The 26,348-nt window shown below is 35.9% G+C and overlaps 1 protein-coding gene across 1 annotated transcript; it reads left to right on the top strand.

The window, feature by feature from the left end:
- The first annotated feature begins 648 nt into the window (after positions 1-648).
- On the top strand, positions 649-26,237 carry LOC148839491 (solute carrier family 22 member 1-like). Its single transcript, XM_088939623.1, has 11 exons — positions 649-1,151; positions 7,138-7,241; positions 8,890-9,044; positions 9,985-10,153; positions 11,977-12,094; positions 13,159-13,265; positions 16,798-17,012; positions 18,507-18,615; positions 20,909-21,021; positions 21,831-21,930; positions 25,173-26,237. Exons 1-11 carry the CDS (start codon positions 747-749, stop codon positions 25,228-25,230), a joined length of 1,653 nt encoding a protein of 550 aa, XP_088795749.1. The 5' UTR covers positions 649-746; the 3' UTR covers positions 25,231-26,237.
- The last annotated feature ends 111 nt before the right edge of the window (positions 26,238-26,348 follow it).

Below are 26,348 nucleotides of genomic sequence, written 5' to 3'. Positions count from 1 at the left end.
CGAGAGTTTGTAGTTTTGTTGATGGGACAAAAAACCAATGTCAGATGACATTCCCTTTATACTTTATATTCTTAATATAATAATAATAATAATAATTCCTACGCTTATATAGTGCCTTCCTGGAACTGGTAATGGGGACTTCCTTCCACCTGGATGGTACAACAGTAACTATTGTGCACCAGAACGCTCACCACACATCAGCTATTAGTGTGGAGGAGGACAGAGTTATAAAGCCAAATCACAGATAGGGATTATTGGGAGGCCATGACTAGTAAAGGCCAGAGGGAAATTTGGCCAAGTCACCAGGGTAACACCTACTCTTTTTGAGAAATGCCCTGGGATTTTTAACAACCACAGAGAGTCAGTGCCTTGGTTTTATGTCATATCCTGAAGGACAGAGCATTTTTTACAGTATAATGTCCCTATCACTATACTGGGGCATTAGGACCCACACAGAACGCAAATGAGCACTCCCTACTCCATTATAAAGTTAGCTTTTTTGCATATTACTTACATTAGTTTGACTAATCCCAGAAAATACTTCCTTGTCCTTTTGCAGGAGGCTGGAACTCCTCTTATGAGGAGGAATAACAAGAACTTTGCCCCACAGGAATCCCCTCCCCTTTCAGCAATGCTGCCAGGAAGCTCACAGACACTGACAATCTTCATCAGCAGTATAGCTCTCCCTCACTGTCTTTCACTATAAGCTTCACAGTAGAAAGCTGATCTCTGCAGGACAGGACACAATGCCCACATTTGATGAATTGTTACTCAGCATAGGACATTTTGGGCCATATCAGAAAAGGATTTCTTTTTTAGGGTGCCTACCAGTGACTCTCTTTGCTTTTGTACTTGTTGGGATTGTTTTCTATGGATACACTCCAGAACACTGGTGTCAGAATCCTGAAGTGCAAGAACTGAAAGAAAAGTGTGGTTGGTCCTATGAGGATCTGAAAAACTACACAGTCCCACGGACTGACAAGGGGACCTTCAGACAGTGTGAGAGGTTCAATGTGGACTGGAACAGCACTGATCTCACCTGCCAAAGACCTCTGGCACTGTCCTCTGCTAACTACTCACAGCAAATTCTCATCACTACATGCGACAGGGGCTGGGAGTTTGACAGATCATATACTACAGTTGTCACTGAGGTAGGAGCTCTGATATATAGAGAAGGTGTTGTGACATTAGGGAATTGTTATTAGAAGCCTAAGTGTCTTTCAGGGAGGTTAAGCAGCATATTCTCAGGTTTAGCAAGTTGTTTCTAAGGAATCAAGGAATTAGTCTTAAGAGATTAAAGTGTAGAACTGTACTAAAATATTGTCATCAAGTTTATTCAAATAAAGTCCTTACTGATCTTGTAGCAAAATCCATTATATGATTTATTAAAAAACACTGATGTAAGCACAAAATATGTAAGATCTACAAAAGTATAATAACTTCTAAGATTTCTTTAGATTTTAAAAATATTAAAAAGTAATACATTTTCAACACAAAATCATTTAATTTTCTATTAAGGGAGTGCATTTGTTCATTTCTGCACCTGCATGTAGCAACTAAATGCCTCACAATTATTTTAAAGTTTAAGCAAAGCATATTGGTTATTAAGGCAGTGCAGTGCCACAGTAATTAGCATTGCAGCCTCACATCACTTGATGATCAATTACAAGGTTGCTAGCTCTGTGGAGATCTCCCTGTTTTTGCCTGGGTTCCAGCCGGGTGTCTGTTTTCCCCACACAGTCCAAAGACATATTAATATGTCTCAACTAGTTTGTCTTCAAATTTCCTTTTGGAAAAATTGGCCCAGGTGTGAGTTTACGTGTCTGTGTGTGTTTGTGCCCTGGGATGGACTGGTGTTCTGTCCAGATTGTATCCCGCTTCGTATAAAAAAAAGTGGTTAGAAAATGGATGGATGGATATTAGATGTTAAATGTTTAATTGTATCCACAATATTTCATCTTCCATAGTTAATGTCATACTAGAAGCAAAATAATTGTGTTCATCTAATTTAATGCAGTACATCACGTTCATCAATGTCTCCATGTTAGTGGGGCTTTAGCATAAATTACTGTTATATATATTTTGTACTTTACAGTTATATACAGTAATACTGCATATGCCATGAAATAGATTTTTATCCTCTCAGGTGTGAGGTGTATAAATTTGAAGTATGTATAATGTTTGATGGTTAAACATCAAACAAGCACTAAAAATCAAATGTAACATGTCCTCCTGCACTATAAATGAACAAAAACAACAAATCTAATAAGTAACAGTGTAGAGCAGGTCTAAAATCATACCTGAAATTTTAATGGGTTTAAAACCTAGCTGGATTAAGTGCTCTTTTTTTATAAATTCATACAAACGTAGGCTTCTTTGGATAAAAGCATCACATAATTTTTTATGGTGGAAACATTAAACACATTGGAAAACAACAGGCTCTGGTCCCAACTTCTAAAAATGTCAGTTACATCTATTCCAATTTTCTTTTATCTAACAAAATGTACCCGATCAAGTGACTACTGATTTTGTTTTTATGTAGAAAATATTAAAACATGCAAGTGTAAAGTAAAAGTTTGGGTGAAACAGTATACACATGGAGCAGCATGGTGGTGCATTGGTTAGCATTGCTATCTCGTACTGCTGGTTTAGTTTCCGGGTGCTGGTGTACTATTTTAGTGAAGTTTGTGCTGTATGTTCTGACCCTGATCCAATTGGTTTTCGCCAGGTGCTATGGTTTTCTCCCACAGTCCAAAGACATACTTGTTGCTTAATTGGCTTATGGTAAAACTGTCCCTGGTGTGAGTGTGCGTACAGTATGTCTGTGTGTTGCTGTGTGTCTTTTGATGGACTGATGTCTGATGTCCATCTTGTGCATGTTGCTTACTGTGATGGGCTCTGGCTCTGCCATGACCATGAATTAAATGAAACAGAAAATGGATGTGCAAATTAACAATTAATAATTAAACTACTATTCCAGGCAATTTGAAGTAACATATATGCAGTTGTTAGCCTTCTGCTGTGTTTCTAAATCACATATTTTAACATTTAAGGTTTAATGACTGCATACATTTCCCATAACAACTATATTGAAATACTGTGCTGTAATATGAACTATTAAATTCATTTTCTTACACTAGAATGATTATGATAAAGTATTCTATGATACAAAGCAATGCAAGAACGCTATCTTAAATCTTACATCTATCTAGTAATAACATTAGAACTTTCTCCAACCATTCTGTAGTTTGGTCAAACTCTATTTAATTTGAAGTTTATAGGGATAGTGTACTTAAAATTTATTTGGCGTAACTCTGGTTGAGGAAATCGCAACCAAACCATAACTTGATGGAGTCAGTTCAGTATGCGAAGTAGTTTTGGAGGAACACCAGTCAGCTAGGGTTATATTGGAATAGACTGGGAATCCATGATGAGCTGTGGAAGATGCTGCACAGTCACAGAAAGAGTCATCTTAAATTTATTGGCACCAAGTTTGTCTTTGGTTAGCCCAATGTGGAGGCACTGTTGGAATGTGTAGTGAAGAGAAAAATGAAAAGAGTAATCAGAATAGAGAGGGCTAATAACAGAATTGAACTTGAAGAAATGAATGTAAGCATCATGACCTTACCATTCTGTTTGCCATGGATTCCAGGTGAAAGCCCCAATAATAAACACCAAAGAATTGGTCTTTGAGGGTCAGTAGGAGATCATTATGCTTGAGAGACTCCACATCAAGGCAATAAGAGCCTGGGGTAGGGTGAAGGGGAGAAGGGCTATGAGAATGGAACCTTTTAGTTGTGACTAGGGCATGAGTACTCAAGCAAACTCAGTAAGCAGGATCGGAGAAGAAGAAGTGACAAAATACCAGAGGTACTATATGATGTAACATGGCAGAAGTGGGGAGAGAAGGAAGAGCGTGGATGAAGCAAGGATTGAGAAAAGGAGGACAAAAGGAGTGGGGGAACAGGAAGAGGCCTTTGTTGGCTAGGTTGTGCAGAGCTCTGGGGAAGGAACCAGAAGAAAAGAGCAGATACTGTATCATGGTGTCTCCGTGGAGCTGGTTGTTTATTGTGGGGTGTAGAGAGATAAAGGTCAAAGAGCTGCTTATCTGAAGTCGAGAAAGGAGTGGGAAGCCTCTCCCCCAATTGGTGCTGACATTTTGGATTAGGGCTGTTTTGCCTGTGACATTAAAATACTTTCTTTTAAAAAATTATTGAATTCTTTTTGAGTGTCTACAAATTTTACACACCGGGTGGTGAAATATTTGCCCATTTTTCTTTGCTGACTTTCTTGAGTTCTGTCACAGTGGTTAGGAGCCATTGATGAACAGTAATCTTCAAGTCCATCCATCCATTTTCTATCTGCTTTTTCGAATTTAGGGTTGCAGAGGAGCCAGAGACTGACACAAGCCAGACACACATACTCACACACTAGGACCTGTTTTCGTAGAAGCTAATTAAACTACAAGTATGTTTTTGGAGTGTGGGAGGAAACCCACGTGAACCTAGGGAGAACATACAAACTTCATGCAGGTAGACCCTCATTTCTGGAGTTGAACCCAGGACCCATGTGCTGCGAGGCAGTAATGCAAATGACTGCAACTATGCCAAATCTTCAAGTCTTATATTTTCAAGTAACATATTTTCTTTAAAAGTCAGAAGATTTGTTGGGCTACTCAAGGACATTCACTCTAAACCACTTCAGTGTAGCTTTTGCCTGGTGAAATACATCTTTTAGTAACTGGCCTTTCTAGTTATTGTTATAAAACTGTCAACACATTACTGTCAACAATAAAACATCAACATATGCCCAAGAATTTAGTGATACTGTAAAATACATAACTTATAATAGGGAAGTCAGAATCAGCAGTGAAACATAGACCAGAGAACACAAGTAGAAACTGTGTGAAAGTGCATTTAAAACTGAGAACAGGAAACAATTCTTTACACAAAAGCTTGTAAGAATATGAAACAAGCCACCTTCCAAGTTCAAAATAGATGTCCTTTCACTGTATTTCCTCACAAATGCGAAAAATGACTACAATTAAAATGAACACAGTAAGATACAGGACCATAAGATACGGTGCTCAGTGTCTGACATTTGTTTAATGATAAATGTAATGTGGGAATTATTATTTTATTTCTGAGAATCTATTGTTACAAAATAGGAAGAGGCAGGAAATTTAAAAAAAAAATAATTTGAGACGTGAGCTCAGGCATGCAAGTTTTTTATTCTATGGCACAGCTTTGGCGTAAGAGCAATTCAGAGTCAAAGCCTGAATCTTCAGTCACTCAATGATTGACAGTATTAGCAGGCCTGTTCCATTCTTAAAGTTGTACATACAGTATGGAGTTTTCCCTTGGAACTGGGGAGGGAATCGTCTGAAGATGTCAAAAAATCATGTGAATTCCTTGTGTAGACTAAAGAGGAGTAGAGCTTGCATCAGTACTCCATACCATAATTCTGAGGTCCTGGTATGATGAGAAAATTCTAGATGATCTTTAGATGTTATGAAGCCAACAATCATCAATAAAGTAGACAAGTATGTTTGTAGAATTTACAGAGTGATTGTTTTGGTACATTGCAAAAAGGATCACCCTGAGATCATGAAGATGAACAATTAGATCATTTCAGGATACAATTAGAAACATTTCAGTTTCAATAAAAATGCCAGAAATATTTCATTTAATGTATGCGGATGCCTGTTGCATATTGCATATACTGTACATACTGTAATAGACTGCCAATCCATGCTACAGACACATAGATGCTGGTCTTCCAATGCTAAACTAAAAGTTGTAATTGGGTCATTTAGTGTACAAATGTATGTCAAGCTCTGTTTCTCAAATATGTTTACTCTGAAAAATATAACATTTATATCTTTACAAACTTTGTGAGATGAACATAGTATTTCAATGTGTTTAAAATTAATTGATAATTTAATACTTTTTCATAGTCAAGATACCACACATGTTGTCAGTGTGAAAGCAACATGTTACTCACACATCTATTCAAAGCTTAGAAAAAAATTGCATCAATTTTATTGACTTGTATTTAAAATTTCCAATTAAACAATGTATTCCTACATTCAATATTAACAAAATAAAAAATGTTAATCACGCATTAGAAACAATGCATTTTTTGCCATAAACATTTGCTTTTTTATTTTCATCACATAAATATTTTGTCAACACAATTAGCAGGTGCCTTTCATTGGGCTCTTAGAGAAGAAAAGAGCTGGCATGATTCAAGTACTCAAAATCTTCATAGGCAGTGACAAACACATCCCAATGGACTTCTTTAGAATTAGCAATGAAACAATCAGAAGAAACTATAGGGGAATTTAAATCTGCTTTTAGACCTAAAAAGGAGGCTGTTTATAAACAAAGAAACAGTATAGTCTTTTTATATTTTCATCTGTATAATAGCTGCATCATGTATAATTCTGTGAGGCAGATAATTTATTCTGGACAGATGGAATAGGCAAACTCTGTAGATATTTAATTATTGTTTTCCATTTACATTATTTTATGTTTGAAGTTTTTGTTTCTTTTTTGTAAGCACTAAAACTGGATTATTTTTAGAAAATAATGCATTTGTTACATCCTCCATGCATTTTTATACTGATGGTTTGGTAGGTACTACCAAGGGCTGTAGTTTGTACAGTAAGTAAGGCCTCAGGAACTTCAGACTGCTCCTTCCTCTCTTTGATCTACTATTAGAAGTTTTATCCATTTATTGAGTTTGAGAGAGAAGTGGGAAATGAAACAAATTCTGTCTGTCCACATTATTAATAATATACAGAGCAATCAAGACTAGGAGTTTATGGTGATGCATTGTTTTCATGTTTTAGATAATGTAGGCAACCAACATCAGAGTTCTTATGGCAAAAAAACGACATTTCAAAAAACACTACTATAGTAAATTGTTCTTAATTCTCTATCCAGGGTCCCCTCTCTAACTCTTGAAAAATAGAATGATAATTATATAATCAAAGCTGACTTCTAATGACAACTGGAAATTAAGTTTCAGTTCATTTTTCTTACACAAGTGTTCAAGATTACTTCTCCCAAATTTATATATAACTATATTACAGTAGGTAATTACCATAATTTTGTTTATTTCTCTGTGTTGCAGTTCTCATTGGTGTGTGCAGATTCTTGGAAAGCTGATCTGAACCAAGCTTTTCTAACAGGGGGATTTTTCCTTGGAGCTTTGGTCACAGGCTATATCGCAGATAGGTAAGTATTTTGTTACAGAGAATGACAGACACATGTGATAGTAAATAAGGAGGGGTTGGGAAGCCTGTCCTCTTGGTTAGGTTGCCATTCCCTCAAGTACTCTAGGTGAATCACACCAAATAATCTAAAAATATGCAGTGTATATTATACAACATATTGTGACATTATTGCATTCATTAGGATCTAATCAAACTGCTGAAAAATTTAAAAAAATAGTTGGACTATTTGCCCAAAAAGAACTGGGGCCAGAACACTAAAAATAGATTTTAATTCTAGTTTATGATTTTAGAAAATGTTCGTAGAATGAAAGTGTTTTGGGTAGAGCTACTGGCCCACAGCTCTTGGGTCTTGGATTTGAGAAACATTCAATGTTTAAGCAAAAGGGCAGATGAACAAATAGTGATATACAGTGTATACAGTACTGTATATACTGATGGAAAAAAGAAATGCAACATTTTCTGGAATGAGAATACTATAGTTATAGCTTATGTACTTTCACAAAAAATTATCAATTTGTTTTAAGTCCTCTGACCAGCAATACAGCTTGTGCAGTGAGGCACTGCAACTTGCCAATCACATGAAATCTCATTAGGTGCACTAAAGGTCTGATCAGGTGACCTTTGAAAACGCCTTAATTCAAAGCTTAGGCCACTGCAAGGAAAAGGCCAAACTTAGTCAGGGCAGACAAAGACACAAACTCACAACAGGCCCAGCTTTCCCAGAAGAGAATTAACCAACCAGTATGCCTTTGGGAGAAAACCAGAGCAACTGGAGAAAACTCACATGAGCAGGGCTAGAACATACAACCTCCACAAAATTAGCACCCCAAATCCAGAATTTAACCCAGGGCCCCAGGACTGTGAGGCAGCCTAGCTCACTAGCTCCTCGCCACTGCCCACCATGTGTCACGCTCGTAAACCCCTCCTCTTAAGGACGCTCCAGCCCTTCCTTGTTTTATACTCATCTCCCGCACCTGCCTCCGGTTCCAGCCCCATGTGCTATAAAGGCCAGGTGTTCCTGCCAATCTGGGCTCAGCTTTGGAAGATGGACACCTGGAAGCCCGCCTATCCGCAAGTCCAGGAGCGACTCGACGCCACAGGCTTCATCACAGCATCCTGACCTTTTGAGTCCGGGACTAGGGAGCATCTGGTTCCGTTACCCCCTTTTATTCCCCTGTTTTCCTTCCAGCCCCTCACATGCTTTTTTCCTCGTGTTTTCCTCACTCCTCCCCAGATTGTGTTGTCTGCATAGGGTCCTTAAGAACGCTTTGCGACACCATGCTGGCCAAATATTGTGTTAATTGATAATATAAATCACCTTTAAATTAATGTAATATGTATATTTCCCATATCTGAACAAAGGCTGAGGAGAAGCTGAAGGTTTTACATTTTATTGCTTTAATTTCCTAAGGGAAAACTAAAATTGTCATTTGAGGAGAGTTGTGGTCAAGACCTTGTTTAATTCCTGACCTTGTATTACAAACTCATTTGCGCCTTGTAAAACAAGCACAATTGTCCAGTACATCAGACCCTTTATCTTTAATGTAGATGATGTCTTTTAACAATAGTTGTGGTACAGTAAATGTCAATATTGATCTTAAATGAATGTGTTAAAATATCTCTTACTGTAAACATCTTTTCTATTTCAGATTTGGGCGAAAACTGTGTTTTCTTATCTCCATGTTTGGGTTAGGTGTCTCTGGAGTGAGCATTGCATTTTCCTCAAACTATACAATGCTATTGGTATTACGCGTGTTCCAGGGTTTCTTTGCAAAGGGAGCATGGACGGCTTCATATGTGCTTGGTAAGCATACCATCAAAGAAATAACCAAAATTATACACCTTAATCATATTAGGAATGTTGAATGCACAAGTAGATTAGGGAGTTTCTGTTTCCTTGGCAATGAAAGGAAAGGTCCAGAGATTAAAAAAATAAAGATGCAGTGTGCCTAAGTCTCAATTATTGAGTCAAATCTGCAGGATCTTTGCAGTCAGACAAATGGATTGTAGCAAGCCTCTGCATGCCACAGTGGAATTGATACAGTTCCTTCTGCCATGTCACAACCCCTAGTTTGCAAAGCCCTATTTATTTAAAAAAACACCGGCAGGCAGCCCTGAAACAGTGAGTCACTGGGTTCTATGGTATGTTAATTACATTTTTTTGTTTTTATCTTCTAGTTCAGATTTGTTTAGGTGAGACTTATCATTGGCTGTCTGACTTCCCTATCTTATCTGCCTGCATGAAAGGCTACACTTATATATTGTAATTGTAATTATAATATAATATAAAATAATAAAACCCACAAATTTCCAGTTTTGAGTCTAGAGCTCTAATCACTATATTTACCTATATTTTTCTTTCAAAAAGGTAATTCCTTAGCAAATTTGGAACAGTGTAAATAGAATTTTGTTTCTCAATATCCATGCAACGATACATCAAAAGGACTAATTGCAGAAAGAAATTAAAAACTTCAGTTTACCAAATATAGTGTAAATTCCTACAGGAAATCTGTAACAATTTTGTTCTCTAAGATTTAAAGTTCCTACTTCTTGTTATAAAGTTCCAAAATATTCCTACACATATTCCCAGAACTGGGGGCCCAAAAGACCATTTTTGGGAATTCCTATATTAAATGCCACTCAGCAAAAGCCCATTTGTAATTTAGAGTATGTGCTCTGCACTTTAAGCTGATTCTTAGCAGCACAAACAACCTAAATAAACCTTTCTTTTTCTTTTATTGCAGTGATAGAATTTTTTGGATCAAATAACCGGAAATTTGTTTCTGTTGTATCTCGGAGTTTGTACTCAACAGGGATGGCCATTCTTCCTGGAGTATCCTATTTTACTCAGTCATGGAAGACTCTTCAGCTCACCATGACAGTTCCAATTTTTCTCTTTTTATTCTATTACTGGTAATTGTCACCCTAAGTATTAACCATATTTACTAAAGGCTTTAATTTTCTTACACACAAACCTTTGATGAAAGCAATATACAGTATGTTGTAGAAACCAATGTCTTTGAGACCTGGCCTTTAGAAATGAATACAAATAATAGCATTGTGATCCAAAAGGCATTTGTTTAAATGACTGTCTTTTTATATTATAATATATATATATATCTATAGCTATTTAGGCCTTTAAAATCTTGGTTATCTTGGCTATTTGAATGTTGCTGCATAATGGCTTCATAGTCACGTTCATAATACTTTATAGGGACATGCACAAATGACATAATGTGTGTATAAGAGGTCATGACATTTGTTTTAGCATCATTTCTAGCACCTTCTTCATACCAGGATAACAACTAGAGTCAAAGTACAGTATCACCAACATATCCTTGCAAAACTTAAGATTGTTTCACATCCAGTCCATTGAGACCTTGTTTAATTTGTATCACAATATATGCCTAGATAAATTTACTATCTTATAACTTTTTCTGAATTTAACCAAAAGTTGGTGGCTAGTATTCATAAGAACATATGAATTTATCCAACATCCTCTCACGTCTGCATGAAAGTTACACTTTTTAAAAAGTTATTTGAAACTTAAGATATAAATAATAAAAATGTATATATTTTTCTCTTTTTAGTGTGTGGGGCCATAAATATTATATTGTATTCTGACAATATAATGAACAATTCTATTGTTCAGAACATGACAAACTAGAAATATATAGTTCAAAGATTTGTGAATGCAGAAAAATGTACCATCGGCTGCAATTTCAAAATATGATTTAAAAAAATTGTTATTCTGTAGGTACACCTATTTAAATAGACACAGGCTATTTATTCTGGAGACCTAAGACTGACTAGAAATATCACATTTCACAGCTTCAATGCATAGCCCCAAATTTCTATATGGATAAGTTTATCCTGAATTCAATATAAATATTTAGTGTGATTAGCACTAAATATTTATCAGTAAATTTCATTTAATGTTGCAAAGGAACAAGTAATAGGTTTATTCCATGCTGAAAAGAGAAGAAAGAAATTACAATGTTTTGGCCGTGGAGCTGTAACGAACAGTTCTTTTCGGACCCTATGCGGGCGACACAATCCAGAATAGTGAGAAAACACGGGGGGAAAAGTCATGCAGGAAACAGGGATCAAAACAGGGGGCGTGTCCTTGGTGCGCTGGTGTTCAGGGGGGTCCGGGGCAAATAATGCAGTAGAAATCCAAAGGGGGATTCCAAACACGAGCAAAGTCCAAAGCCGGGGGGTCCATCCAGGAACAAACAAGATAAAGCCTGGAACCGGTCGGAACCGGTGGAATAGGATTGGGAACAGAGAATAAAACCTTAATGGAACCAGGCGCTTCCAGGTCCCGGACTCGCATGATATGGAGATCAGATGCAGAGACTGGATAACGTCAGCGCCTGGCTTTTAAAGTGGACTAGGAACAGGAGACAGGTGCACAAAATCACGTCCAAAGTGAAAGGACCGGAGCGCCCTTAAGGGGGAGGGACTACAGTCATGACAGGAGCCTTCTTTAGGTGTGAGGTGTTCTTCTCACACCTGAAGAAGGCTCCACAGCCGAAATGTTGTTTTCTTTCTTCTCTTTTCAGCATGGAATTAACCTATTACTTGTTCCTTTACAGCCTACACATATTGATGCAGCTACCCACCTAAACTAATTTAATGTTGTTTTGATGCACCCTAATATATTTCTTTAAACAAATGTTTCACCCATACAAGTACTTAGATTTTATTTTACAGTTTCATATTGTTTCTTCAAGGTTAATTCCTGAATCTCCTCGCTGGCTGTTATCACAAAAAAAAACTAAAGAAGCCATGAAAATTGCAAAAGACATTGCTAAGTACAATGGAAAATCACTTCATGAAAAGCACACTGAGGTACAGTATGACATCTTGAATAATTTTTTACTTGTGTTTGAATGCTTGTGAGGTCTCATCTCAGTGCCACCTGGCCATCATAGGATCACAGGAGTGCTGCTGACTGTGAAGATGCACAAAAACCCTCACAAAAAGAAGAAATGCACATACAATTCCATTGTATTGCATTCCTCAATATTGTTAAATTCAGAGATTTCTAGAGAGCTTTAATTTGAGTACTGATCAAAGGGTTAGCTAGAATATAACATTTTATCACAGGTGAAAACCTGCTGCATGTCGAGAGATGGTTGTAGTCAAGGCCTTGGTAAATTCAAGAATTAAGTCATGAAATGGAAAGGCTGACTTCCCCTAGCCTACATTTCTGCCAAACATATTCACAGATTTTGCATTATAACCATATATAGAATAGCAACAGCAACCCCACAAACTAATTGAACATTGAAGCAAGCATGTATCTTCTAAGTAATACAAAATTCAATATATGCAGAATTTACCTGACAGTATGATTCCTCCCCTGATTGATCCACAGTAGAAAATATGGTTGTCTTCAGGATAGTACAATATTGTTTTCTGATTAGTCTACATGTGGTGAATCACCACTTTTCAGTATTTTTCTGTACACTGCTTGGCCCTGACAGGCTCAGATTAAGAACATGTGCTGCTTTTTTTTCTTATGCTCAAGTGACATTTAATTAGAACAGTCAGTTTCACTTGATCTTGCAACTGAGATGAACCTGACAACTATAGAGTATACAGAGTAACCAATGTATTAACACTTCTCAGTAAATCATCTGAAATACTCTTAGAATATTCTTTTCATGCAGCTCTAAAATTAAGCACCTTATGCATCTCTATTAAATAAAAAAATCAAAATGTTTTGCTAGCTCTGGGCTATCTGACTGCATTAGGGCTCATATTTTTTAAGTTCTATGAGAGATCTGCTGCTACTCTATACAGAAATTTATAGTGTTTGTGAGAACTGAATCCTACAGTACCTTTCTTCAAACCACACAAGCAAGACACCCTGAATTAAATCAACAGTTTGTAGTTTATTTCTATTTCAGATACAGATTTTGGAGGAGAAACCTGAACAAGACAATAAACCTTCAGTTATGGATTTATTCAGGACCCCACAAATGAGAAAACAAACATTCATTTTAATATATGCCTGGTAAGAAATGTGCTTTTATACAGTATGATCCTTAAACTGGGTAAAAGCCAACATCTAATTCTCTCCACCTTTTTTGATTTTCCAAAATTTGCATGTAAATAATTTCAGCTTGACTTAGTCATTTGTATACTTAGCATATTTGTGGTTAAATTAAATGAAAGATGCAAAGAAAAAAATAGCCAAATTTAAAACTTTTTAAATTTTTTTACCACAATGCAAGCCTCTAAATAATATCTTTCATATATTTTAAAATTTACTGAATGCATTGTAATTTAAAATTGTAATAGTCATCCATCAATTTTGTAACTGCTTTATCAAATACATGGTTGTGTGGGGAGCGATTAGTTCATCACAGTGGACACAAAAAGTCACACCAGGGCCAGTGTTCCCGGAAGCCAATTAACCTATTGCCTTTTCCATGTCTTTACTGTGGGAGGAAATTGGAGCACCTGTAGGAAACCCACCCATTGTACATACAGTACATACATGATATCGCATCACAACTCTTGCTTTTTTATATGGAATTGTAATTTTTTTGTATTCCCCTCAATTTGGAATAATTAATTTTATTTAGTGTGATACTGCAAATTTGCATGAGCACTGAATAGGCGATATTGCACTTTTTCTTCCACTAATGTTTCTCACAGAGCGGACTCTATAGTGTCTTTCAATAACATTAACATTAAATGGAGGAGTGAGTGTAGCACTGTCTGAAAATACTGCATTTTTTTGTAGATGCCTATCAAAACCTGGGTGCTGCTGGGTAATGGCATGCTGTAATATAGGCTGATGTCTGAACTATTAAGCCTCAACCTGTACCGTAATATGAGCACATTTAAAAAATTACTTTCTCTTCTTCTTTGTCCTCTTGATTGTCAGGCTTCTTCATGATGTGTCTTAGAACTGCTGAGTTCATTTTCATTGCTCTCTGTTTGCGCTCTTTCTGTTTCTTCACTTCTTATCTGTATTAAACAACCTTCTTCATCACAAATAGAGATTTTTCAGGCAGGATCTTCCCCTTTCTCATGATAATTAGGGTCCAGATATGCAGACATCTCCGTTTCCTCCTATTTGTTTACAGTAGGAAGAACTGGTAGGTCCATCTCTCTCCTTAACTTTGTAGCATGTCCACTCACTCCTCACCCAGATCTTTCTCCATACTCCATACAAGTTCTCCAAACTTCCACACAAGCAATGGTTCCTTTATCCTATGGGCTGTGCCCTTCTTCTTTAACTGGCTGCTCTTTACAAAGGACTTTACTTTCCTCTCAGTTTCATCTCGTCTTTGTAACTTTTTCCTGGTCTATTTTGACACTTTTCCACTCCTGGGCTAAATGTTCAAGTGTAGGCTTCAGGTCTGTTCCCCATTTCCTGTAGCTCAGACTGTAATTGGAGGCGATGCCTCTCTTTTCAAGCCTCAGATGCTTCTGCTGTATGTTTCTTTATCTATTCCTGTGTTATGATCAGCTACTGTTGCAGTAAAGTCAGCTCCTCTGTTTTTCTGGGCTTCTTGCTTGGTCTGTCAAAGCCTCCCTCAGGCTGTCTTTGACCATTTGCATGTTGCTCTACTTGTTTTTCAATTCTGCCATCAGTTTAGAGATTCTGGCTTCCTGATGCCACTTCTCATCTAACAGTACTGTCTTTTCCAAAAAACACAATGCTTTTGTTTGTAAGACTCAGCCTGCTTGCATGCTTATGCTGCTTCTGTTGGTATCCTCCTATAATTGCATCAGCTCATCTTCTAGGCTTTTGACCTTTTTCTTACTTTCCTTGGCTGTGATCAGCACTTCCTCTCAAACAGTGTGGGCATCTTCCAGCTCCCTGTGGAAGATTTTTGTCTGGGCACAGAGCCTGTGCATCTGTTAAATTACCTTGTCGTGGCCTTTGGTTGCATCTTTCGGTGGCCTTCTAGCTCCTCATTATCTCTATTTAGCTTCTTGTTTGTGGTAGTCATCGAGATTCTATGCTTCTACTCAGCATGGTCTCCAGCTCATGCACTTGTTTTATTGGATGCCTCTAGCTCCTTACGCTGCTCATAATACTTCCTGGGCAGAGCTAGAACAGGTTACCTCCTAAATCTGGCCTTCAGTATCTGAAAGTCAACTTCCAGTCACAACTTGGGGTCTTTAGCGCCCTGTAGTTCATCCTTCACCTCTTCTAGTTGTGTCTTCATGTCTTGCAGGTAGATCTTTTTAAACTGTGCTTTAATAGTTTCAGGCCTCTAGGGGCTGGTGGTTTCAATTTCAACTGCATTTTGACCTTCTCTAGATTGAGCTGCAGATACATGCTCATTCCTCCTCTAAACTGGAGACTTAACTCCTCTCCACATTATTATCGGATTCGGTGTGCTTTTTTTTTATCTTTTTGGTACTTCCTGAATCTTAGGCATAATGATAATCAGATCCATCCATGCTTTTGGCAGCGCTCCTTTGACTTACTGCACCTCTTTAGGAACTCATAAAATTATTGTCAGTGACTTCCACAAAGATGTATTCCCTATCTTTCATCCCTCCTGTTGCTGACTCCATCTTTTGCTTTTGGTCTCCCTACTTAAAAGGACAAGCTTGCCTGCTATGTCTATACTCCCAGCAGGTAGGGCAGAATGGGACCACCTCGCATGCAAGTTTCTTCTGTTGTCAAAATTGGTGTGTGCATCCCCTGGACAGGATCTGTGATAGTGTCAAGGGCTGTTCTTAAAAAAAAAGTCTGTCCCTTTAAAGATTCACTCTGGAAAATCTGGCCTACTTCAATAAATTTGAACAGAATGCACACAACATGTGAAGGTACTTCCGCATTCTGTCTTCAGCAATAAGGAAGTTATGAGATTTCTCAACCACTGTAGGGTAAACATCCCTCTTTTTCTCAGAGAGACAGATTTTTTTAAAAACAAATTCCTTGCACTTTTACCATACAGCATAGGATACATTCATCCTCCACTATTTATGATGCTACTTTCTACAGGTCACAAGATGATAAAATTATTGTTTTAGGCATGTCCCTGACCAACAGACACACCACTAACACAAGCCCTAAGATTCAAACAGTGCAGTTTGTTTACAAAGTGCACGGAAAATCAAACCAGTTATCACAAAGAAAATAATAAATGAAACAAAACTCGAGTTCCTGGCTAGACTTATTGAGTCTCTTACTATCCAGCTCTGCTTGTACTTTGAAGCTGATAAGGTTTGGAGTCACATAGACTTCTAAGAATTAAGCAATCACAGTCTCTCCTTGTACGCAAGCCCCAGGTTTTTGGTTAGTCCTATTTTAAATCTCTGACAGAGCATCAGCCTTCTCACTTGCCCACCTATACTAACTGACACAGAAAACCTTTAGCTTCCTGTTTGTTAAATATTCACCTAACCATTCCCCTTCCTAGGATTGGTCAGTTTGGTCTCTGGGTAATGTACTGTAGATCAGACAAGGCTGCCATTTTGTCTAGGATAGGGGTGTCTTCAGAATATTGAATGTTAATAACATTTTTATTTCACATATTTCTAATAAAGTATGTTTAATCTTTGTCTTGTAATAGGTTTACTAGTGCTGTGGTTTTCCAAGGTCTAGTCATGCGTATTGGAATCACAGGAGGCAACAGGTTTCTTGATTTCTTTATCTCAGCAATTGTGGAGCTGCCTACTGGCTTAATATTTTATCTGGCTGTAGACCGAATTGGTCGGCGTCCTCTGCTTGCAGTTTCTAACTTTTTTGGAGGAGCTGCATGCTTAACAGTCACCTTTATTCCAAACGGTAAGTTTTTTAACTGACAAGTTAAAAAAAAATAATTACACATTTTAGTGAGAAATTATGTGGTCTTAGAGATCCCACAAAATAAAAGGGTTTACATGGCCCCATTAAACAGTATGAAAAAATATTTACATCTGTACTCCTGTTAGAATGCAAGAATGTTTATGACACAATTTTTTTTAACTGGGTCATCAATTCCGACTGTTTTCTACTAAACACTTCAAGCAATCCAGGAAGGAAATGAATGCAGAGAAATAATTCAATATTGTTTTACATTAAAATAGAAGACAATAGTAGTTAATCTATAACCAATATGGACTCTTGGACACAGAGCAAACACCACATCTGCTAATATTCAAAGACATAATAATTAGCGATCCTGTCTCGCTAGCAGATCATTATTTTGATATCAATGGCATAATTACAGTGTCAAAGTTCATGAAACATACAAATAATTGCATTTAATAATTAGATAATGTTCTCTAAGAAAAAATAAAGTATAACTCAAAGTTACATGAGGTGGATCTTTATCAGGTTATTGGGTCTGTGAGATTTAAACTGAAGCTCTACAGCGAATAACAGATAATAAATGACAAAAATGGTTTTAAAAAATAAAATCTAAATTTCCTTAATAGAACAAATGTTTAAATAAGGAATATGAGTAAGTTTGTTGAATGTTGCACTTTTCCCAGCGTAGTAAATGAAGCTTTCAGGACAATGATGACTGTTTAATTTAGTATTAAATAATATAATAAACATATGGTTTTACTTTTTGCTAATAAGAGGACATCAATGGTTAATTATATTATTGTAGCCTATACTACTGTCTTTTGATAATAGCATAACAAATATAATTCATTTGGTTTTTATTTTTATAATTTACTTGAATGTTTTATACATTATTAAATATAATTTTAAAAATCTATCATTTCTCAGATTCTGTTATTGTGAGATTTGTAAAACTATTAATTGGCTGATTTAAAGGTTATTTAAGAGTGTTGCAAATTACTCTTTACTAAACCAAACCTATACTAAAAACCATCCATAAATAATATTGAACAGCTTTTTTATCAATGTTTAACACATGCTGCATCTTTTGGAGATCAGAGCAACAAGAACATAGCAAGTCAATTGCAACACTGAGGGGAATTTATGATAAAGGCTCTTTTTTTACCACTGAGCCACGTACAAAGTGAAAACCTGATACAGACAGACAAGGGTTCCTTTAATTTAATATTGATTTAATATTATGTACCAAAACCAACTCCTCAACCTACTTCTGTTATAATGTTTCTGTGTTCCATTGACACAGCTGCCTGAACATATTTCAGGTAATGTACTGTATTTCCCATAAACACAACTTGATGCTTAGCTTTTTGTACACAGACTGCGATTTCAGTGTGTATACAGTAAGTTGTACCAAAGAAGCAACATTAGTTTTACTTCATAATTCTATGTACAACATTAAATTATTAATATTTTTGTCTTGTTTTTCAGATTTTAACTGGGCCAAAAGAACAATTGTAATAATTGGGAGACTTGCAATAGCAATAGGATATGAGACAGTAAACTTTGCAAACACTGAACTGTATCCCACACCACTAAGGTAATAGTTCACCATTAGCATGTTTATCTTGTATTTTTTATTACTTTTTTATATTATACAGTACTATTGGTATATTATTATAATCTCTTAGTTAATGGAGTGAGAACTTATATTTTCAAGTAGAAACACACATATTAATTAGTTCTAAGTGTTACAATAAGGTGATAGCAATTAGTACCTTTTAAATCAAACATTACCTAGATGTACTGTATAAAATCCATGTTATCTGCATCTACACATACTGTATACTACTCATATATAGAACCTTTGTACCTAGGTATACTCACATAATGTGAAAGTTTAAGAATCAGAGTTGGAAACCTCCTAATACATTAGTCCAAATATTTTCAAAAGAGGCAATTTTGTTTCTATTGTCAAGCTTTTTAGATGCATAAATAATGATTTTTCCTACTGTTGTAATGGAAGAAGAAAGCCTGACTTTCAGTTATGCAGGATAAGGTACTAGAACAAATGAAAAAGAATCATTATCTAGGTACTGTATAACGGTATGTGAGATAGAAAGCAAAATGAGGGGTTAAAGATTATAGTTTTCTGTAATGTGGATGACAACTAGTTCTCTATCTCAGTCCACAATCTTCTAATCTTCCAGCAATTTACAAAAGAATGTTGAATATGGCACATTAAACAATTATGTGAATGTGGTCAGCTAATTCAATATTTAATTGTATTTATATAGCATTTTTCATTAAAAAATTAAAATAATAACTTAAATGAAAGAAAAGTGAAGTTTTGCACATACTTTATAAGAAGAGTCCCATTTTATTCGCCCCTTAATTAGTACTGTACTCACCTGGGTGCAGCAGCATTATGAGTCAGCAGCATACTGCACGGGAGATGAGGTGTAAAAGTGAGGAATGACAACTGAAGAAAGGGGGAATCTTTGGGTGGGTAAAATAATTCAAGCCCAGAGTAGGATATAGACATGGTTCAGGGATTAATATATTTATTTTTGTAACTGTACCATGATATTTTCAATAACCACGTAATAAGAACTTTGGTTAAATATGTTGTTCAAAGATGCCTCTTCCTGTGCTCCAGCATGCTCAGTTACCATATTTGGCATTGTTCTGGAAGTCCCAGTCACATTATATCATTCAAGATCTAGATTTTTATTCTTACAAGATAAATTGAGCAGAATTTCATAATCTGTAACTGATGTGAATTTCTGTTTGTATGTAATTGTATTAGATACAATTTATATTGTATAGAAATGGTATACATGTTTTTAATCTGAAAACACACTTCTGCAATATCCATAGAAATTAAAATTTAAATCTTAAATTTCGCATTAAATTAAATTTATGTTGGAATTCAGGGAATATCAATAATACTTTTATCAAATCAACTGACATCAGTTGATAAAAATGCCAAGGTTGAATTTGAAATTGATCCAAGAAGTATAGATTCGTTAAATTCATTTAAACCAATGTAAATATCTATAAATATATCTGATACAATAAGCCATTTTAAAATTACTTAAACCACTACTCTTGCATTCTGGGGAATTTGGGAAAGAATTCCAAGTGATTTTGGTAAGTTGTTTTAGCTCAGTTACTTATTGGACCATAACTATAGTGTGAGAATTGAGTAAACTGTTTTAAGCAAAATTTGGGTGGTGTAATGGGGGTGAATGAGAGTATGAATAGTAACTTGTTACTATATCACATCTTGTCTACAAAATTCTTGCTTCACAGGGATGCTAGTTTTCTATCTATCTGTTTTCTAACCAGTTTATCTAATACAGCATTGTAGGGGGAATCAGAGCCTCTCCCAGCAAGCAATAATTAATCTAGCAGTAGTCAGTCAGATTGTGGGAGAAACCCCACACAAACACAAACACAAGGGAGAGAACACAAACACCATAAAGAATGCACTATAGGAATTGAACCCAGAGGCCAAGGCAGCAGTGCTAACCACTGTGCCACTGTGCCACCCTATTAGTACAGTATACTGTATATTGTGTATAGGAAATAAATTTTAAGCATGAAGGATTTATACTTATCTTGATTCTATACAGTGTAAGTACAATAATATTTCTTTTTATAATTCCCTGAAAAATATTATTATTAGGGACCTTCACTTTGATTGCATAAGAATAGGTAGGTATTTGTGCAGAGTATGTAGCACAGGCATGTAGAGGTATTGTCTCTAGGGACTCTTAACCCAGTGTTTTCAGTTTAAATGTAAACATTTTGAATTCAGTCTTGGTTTAAAGAAATATTTTAAAAATGCACAGTAATATGTTTTCAAAAATATTTTTTTTCTTTTGAAGAAACCTTGGAGCCTCAATATGCTCCTCTTCCAGTGATGTGGGAGGAGTTGTTGCACCTTTCTTGCTCTTTAGATTAGCAAGCATATGGCAAGAGCTTCCTCTCTTGTTGTATGGTGAGTATGTATATATTACACTTCATGGATATTTCTCACTTTTTTTTTGGTTTATAAACTGTACTAAATCAAAGTTTGACACATATAATGTGATACTCAGAGTTCTGACTCACTGGCTTTGACTAGAACAAGAGATGTGGATATATGTTATGTTTGAATTTCATTATTATTTGAAAACTGTAATTTGCATGAAAATAGTATGGTACTCACTGTAAAAAGTTATATTTCTAATATAATAGATAAGATAGTGAAAAATAATTATGTTTGGAATGGAAATAATGTTTTGAAGTATTTATGACATGATAGAGTAATGACATTCATATTATGGCATTTGATGATTGTAATATTTTAGGTTTACTGTTATTTTTTATTGTTATTTTTGCTTTTACTCTTCACAGCCATTGGTATAAACAGTAAAAAAAATGTCAATGCGTCAATGCATATCACCTAAAATTTAAACTAAAATAGTTGGTTTTAAATTCAGAATATTTTGACCCTTAAATTCATTATATTTTCCATTAAAATTTAAGTTCATGCATGTCTCCAACATAGAATCCAGTGTTGTAATAATAATAAAATCCTATTTGGTTAAAACCTCCCTGTACATGATGTTAGTGTTGCAATTTTGAGATGAAAAAGCATATAAAGTGATCTTTTAAATCACAGATCTTCTAATCAAAAGCAGTGGACTTTGTTTATTATGATTGCATTTCCATGTCTGCCATTCATCAATTCTATTTGGCATATTTAATATACATTCTTATTTTGCAAGATCTATGACAATGCTTTCTCCATTGGAATTTTTACAGGAGTCATGTGTTTGATCTATAGTGTTGTGGTTATGCTTTTACCTGAAACAAAAGGCATTGATCTACCAGAAACTATTGAGGAAGTGGAGGCTCTCGGAAGGTAAATTTAATAATCCATTATTAAATATGTGGCAAAATACTACTACTACTATTGGTCTAGAGGTTTGAACCCAATGTCAGCCTACTTGATACAATGCACAGTATATGGCATGTGTATGCTGTCTTGGGCAATTTATCAAACATGTTTGGCAGTTAAAGGGGATATACTGTATACTATCCTGTTATACACTTATAGCTAGGAATATTTGCTCTGACACTTTTTCTATATATACAGTATCTGAAATAATAATTATGGAAATTATGGTCAAAGTGGGCATATAATGCATAATACACATTATAGATTAATAGATTTTGTACAAAAATGAAATGCTACTTAATACAGTGTTACAATATGATTAGTTTCTATGCTAGGGACCCCAACATAAAATGTTACATTACCTCTAGCTTATTTTTATCCATAATAATTGTTACACCATGGCTAGATTGAAAATAGACGCCTGCAGTTCGAGGAAAAAAATGATCTGTTTGCATGCTTTAGGCTAGTTTACTGAAAAGGTAGTAAGCAAAATACAAAGAGGTTGATGCAACTGGAGAGATATGGCCTGATGAAAATACCCGAAGCTCCCCAGGCGAGGATTGACAGAAAGTTTCACAGACGCTCGGGAATAACAGACAGAGGCACTTGGAGCGATGCTGGTAGGTGACTGGAGAAGCAGTGGAGAAGTAATACTGCCAGTAGCAGGTCGAGTGGGACCACACAAGACTTCCAGTAAGCAGGACTAGACTGGAAAACAGAATTCTCAGGTCAGAACAGAGGGTGGCTGAAAGCTGCTCAATAACTGAGCTCTGAGCAGCAGGGCTTAAAGACAGTGCTAATCAAGGTTTACAGGCAGCAGGTGGTTTACAGGTGGTAGGGACAGCTTGCCGAATCAGGTGTGGTGTGCAATGTTGAGCTCTTAATGCGAATGTGAATAGTCTCCAAGGACACCAAGGGCTGACCCGACCAGGTGTAACAATGATATGGATTTCTACCAGCCAGAACATTTCTGCTTCCTGAATAGAACTTAACAGCATAGTTTAAATAGGGTGGCTCTCAACTGCTACTCACGAAGACACCAACTCCTAGCAAACCTCGCAGTTGAGTACCAGCAGACACCCTGTCACAGTCTACTTTAAAAGGACGCAAGTAAAGCAGAATGGCTAGCCTGTGCTTGACTTAAAATTTGTCCTGTTTTTTTCTTACCAAGTCAACTAAGAGGCTAGCAGTAAAGCTAGGTTTAATACATTTGTGATGTGATGAATAATATATTTTTTGTAAAAGAAATCTCACATGCTGTAACAACACGGAAATAAAAATTTTAGCTAATGGCAGCTACTGTTATTGACAAATTACAGCTCAACTTTATGTTTCACCCAGTATAATACAGTAGGACTCTTAGACAGGGTTCATGAATCTTAATCAAAGGCACCTTGAAGGGGTGATACAGATACAGACAGGTTGTAAACTGTTATGCATTCCTTAAGGACACATTTTATTGGACAGGGATTGCCATCTTTTAATTTAACAATTAACACAAGCATAAAGCTAATCCAGTAGCTGTATACAAAATGTAAAAGCAAACATTCTAAAATTCTAAACAAAACGCTGGATACAAAAACTTGGTACATTCTGGGGCTTAAGAGAATGTTCTACAATAAAGGGCTGAAGAAATTGAATTTGAATTCAAATTTAAATTGAATAATAATAACAATAATAATAATTTTTCACTTTTTGAGAAATGCCCTAGGATTTTTAATGACCACAGAGAGTCGGGACCTCGGTTTTACATTGGTCTCATCCAAAGGACAGCACCTTTTTTTACAGTATAGTGTTCCCATCACTATATTGGGGCATTAGGACCCACATAGACTGCAGGGTGAGCTCTCCCTACAGGCCCCATTTACACCACATCCAGCAACAAGCTTAGTTTTTCCTGGAAGGTCTCCCATCCAGGCTCACACCTGCTTAGCTTCAGTGGGTTGTCAATTGTGAGGTACAGGGTAATATGGCAGCTGGAAACAGAGAACAGGGGACAAGAGTTGTGGAAGTCTGGAAAAACCTACCCAGTCATGTTGTTGAAGGCAATACCCTGGCTTCTTTCAAGAAATGGCTGGATAAGACCCTTAAATCAAAGATGCTTTGGCCTCCATAAAGTCCTTATGTGAACATTACTTAGCCGAAGTGGAATAACAAAGATATAGAGAAACTCAGTAACTAAACAACTTAGACGAATTGTGTACAGTGTCACAGGACATTTTAAGACAAAATTCCAATTAATTTTATGGGTAGCATTACAACCTTGCATCTTGACAATACCAGATGTCTGAACTATAAGCTGGGGAGGTCAATAACAGGATTGGAGATTTCCAAAGAAAATAAGGTTGCCTCTGCAGGTGATGTTTGTAGATCAGTATTCTTTCCAGACCGGTAGATGGTACTCTGTTCTCTGGACCAGCATTTCCAAACCAAATATAGTAGACCAGGGATGCTGTTATGTAGCAGGTGTCATCCTCTGGATGAGACGTTAAACCAATATCTTGACTATTTGGTCATTAACAAATACCATGAAAGAAGTGGGTCCATTCCTACAGTACCAATAGAGATCTTTATAATGCAAGGAACTCTTATTATTCACTGATCTTTTGGGTGCATATAAATAAGATGTTAAATTCCTTATACAGCAGGGGTCTTTGCATTTTTCTGCTACAATTAATTGTGACACCTCCAAAGAAAATCAGGTTGCTACTGCAGGTGATGGGGGTTGGATCAGATTACCTCTGCACTATATAATATTGTATGTAATTTTATTAATTCGAATATAATATAGAACATATTATAATTGTTCACACCTGAAGAAGGCTCCACGGCCGAAACGTTGTGTTTTCTTTCTTCTTTTTATCAGCCTGGAATAAACCTATTACTTGTTCCTTTGCAGTCTACGCATGCTGACGCAGCTACCCACCTGAAATATTATAATTGATACAGTTTGCTTAATATAGCTCCTTTATCCTTTTTTCCATAATTCTTTCCAATACATATACAATTGATTTGAAATAATTTTGAATAGTTAATAAGTATCAAAAGTTAAACCAACTAATTTTGTTAAATTTATGAGAAATGACATATTTTAAAAAATCTTTTAATTGATGTTTTTGCATTATTATGCTTCTTATGCTTCTTATTGTTGTGTAAACTGACATTAATATTTATATTTTAATGTTGTAACTTTTTTGTTTGCTTAGGGGCAGCAGATGGTGCTTCATTACAAAGAACACAAAGCCACAAAATTCAGTTATCTAACGAGGAATGGACACTCTCAGTAAAGTTAGAGGTCAATGAGTAGCATGAATTATGATTATTGTGGAAAGAACGGGGGTGATACATCAGAAGACTGGAATGAAGACAGAGCTTCTTATTTTTTATGTCCGATATTGTTTCCCTTATAGATATACATTTTTCCAGTATTAAGATCGGTTAATCCCTTTGTTATACTATATTCTCTTAGACCATTAAAATGAGTTTCTACTATAATAAACAGAAATATTATAACGGTTTACACATTTTTTAATTTGCTTAGTCTCCTAAGTCATTTGAGAAGTCATCTTGAGAAGAAGATGAAGAAATGAACATGCTACACACAATTTATAGAATTGCACCTAAGCTTTTATACAGCATATCTAAAATTAACATCAGTTGATTAGTTGAGTGCAGTACTTGCACAAACAGGAAGAATAAACAATGTCCTGAAAACATGTCACAAAAAAGATTAAACAGTAAAGGCTACGTCTTAGTGAATTTGTCAATTATTTGTGCTTCTGCCCTGTCTATTGGGTTTACAGTATAAGCATTGAGCTTATCTTCATGAAGAGAATAGAAGTAGGTAGTAAGGTGATTAATGTAGTAAATTAAGAAGAAACATTTTAATTTATCTTGGCATTGGTTTTAGGCATTATACATCTTTATGACCCTTACTAAACTGCTGAATGAATGAAGTCATGCTGATGCTCAACCCATCATGAGACATTGTAGCCCTAAAATGATCTGGCAACCTTGTGTTGGGGATGTGATCATGTTCTCGCAGTCCCACCTTTCTCACTTCATCAATTTAGTACAGCACATTTGTAAGGTAATATTAGAAGTTTTTGCTATTTTAAAATTTTAACTACTACTAGAAAATTAATTATTGTATACTACGAATACCTAATACAGTATATCAAAGAAAAGGAAGACTAAAACTTTAGCATTTAGCCACATGTTCAAACCTGATTGTTTGTAAAAATAATAATAAAAGTATTTTGTATTTTTTGTGACTGTACTGATTGGTACATTGATTTAATTCCATATTTATGAACCACAAGAGTTCAACATAGAAGCCCAAATAAATGGTTGAAGAAAGGGTGAATGAAAGCTTAGAAGTC

This window comes from Atractosteus spatula, chromosome 2, assembly GCF_055471065.1.
Source record: "Atractosteus spatula isolate fAtrSpa1 chromosome 2, fAtrSpa1.hap1, whole genome shotgun sequence".
Classification (NCBI taxonomy): domain Eukaryota; kingdom Metazoa; phylum Chordata; class Actinopteri; order Semionotiformes; family Lepisosteidae; genus Atractosteus; species Atractosteus spatula.
Note: the sequence above shows the minus strand (reverse complement) of the source record. Positions and strands in the feature narration are given on the sequence as shown.

What these genes read in the sequence shown, in the direction of transcription:
- LOC148839491 (XM_088939623.1), top strand. Translation starts at nt 747, where the DNA reads ATGCCCACATTTGATGAATTGTTACTCAGCATAGGACATTTTGGGCCA. An exon ending in GACGGCTTCATATGTGCTTG is followed by an intron (nt 9,045 to 9,984) that starts GTAAGCATACCA and finishes CTTTTATTGCAG; the next exon opens with TGATAGAATTTTTTGGATCA. An exon ending in GCTTCCTCTCTTGTTGTATG is followed by an intron (nt 21,022 to 21,830) that starts GTGAGTATGTAT and finishes GAATTTTTACAG; the next exon opens with GAGTCATGTGTTTGATCTAT.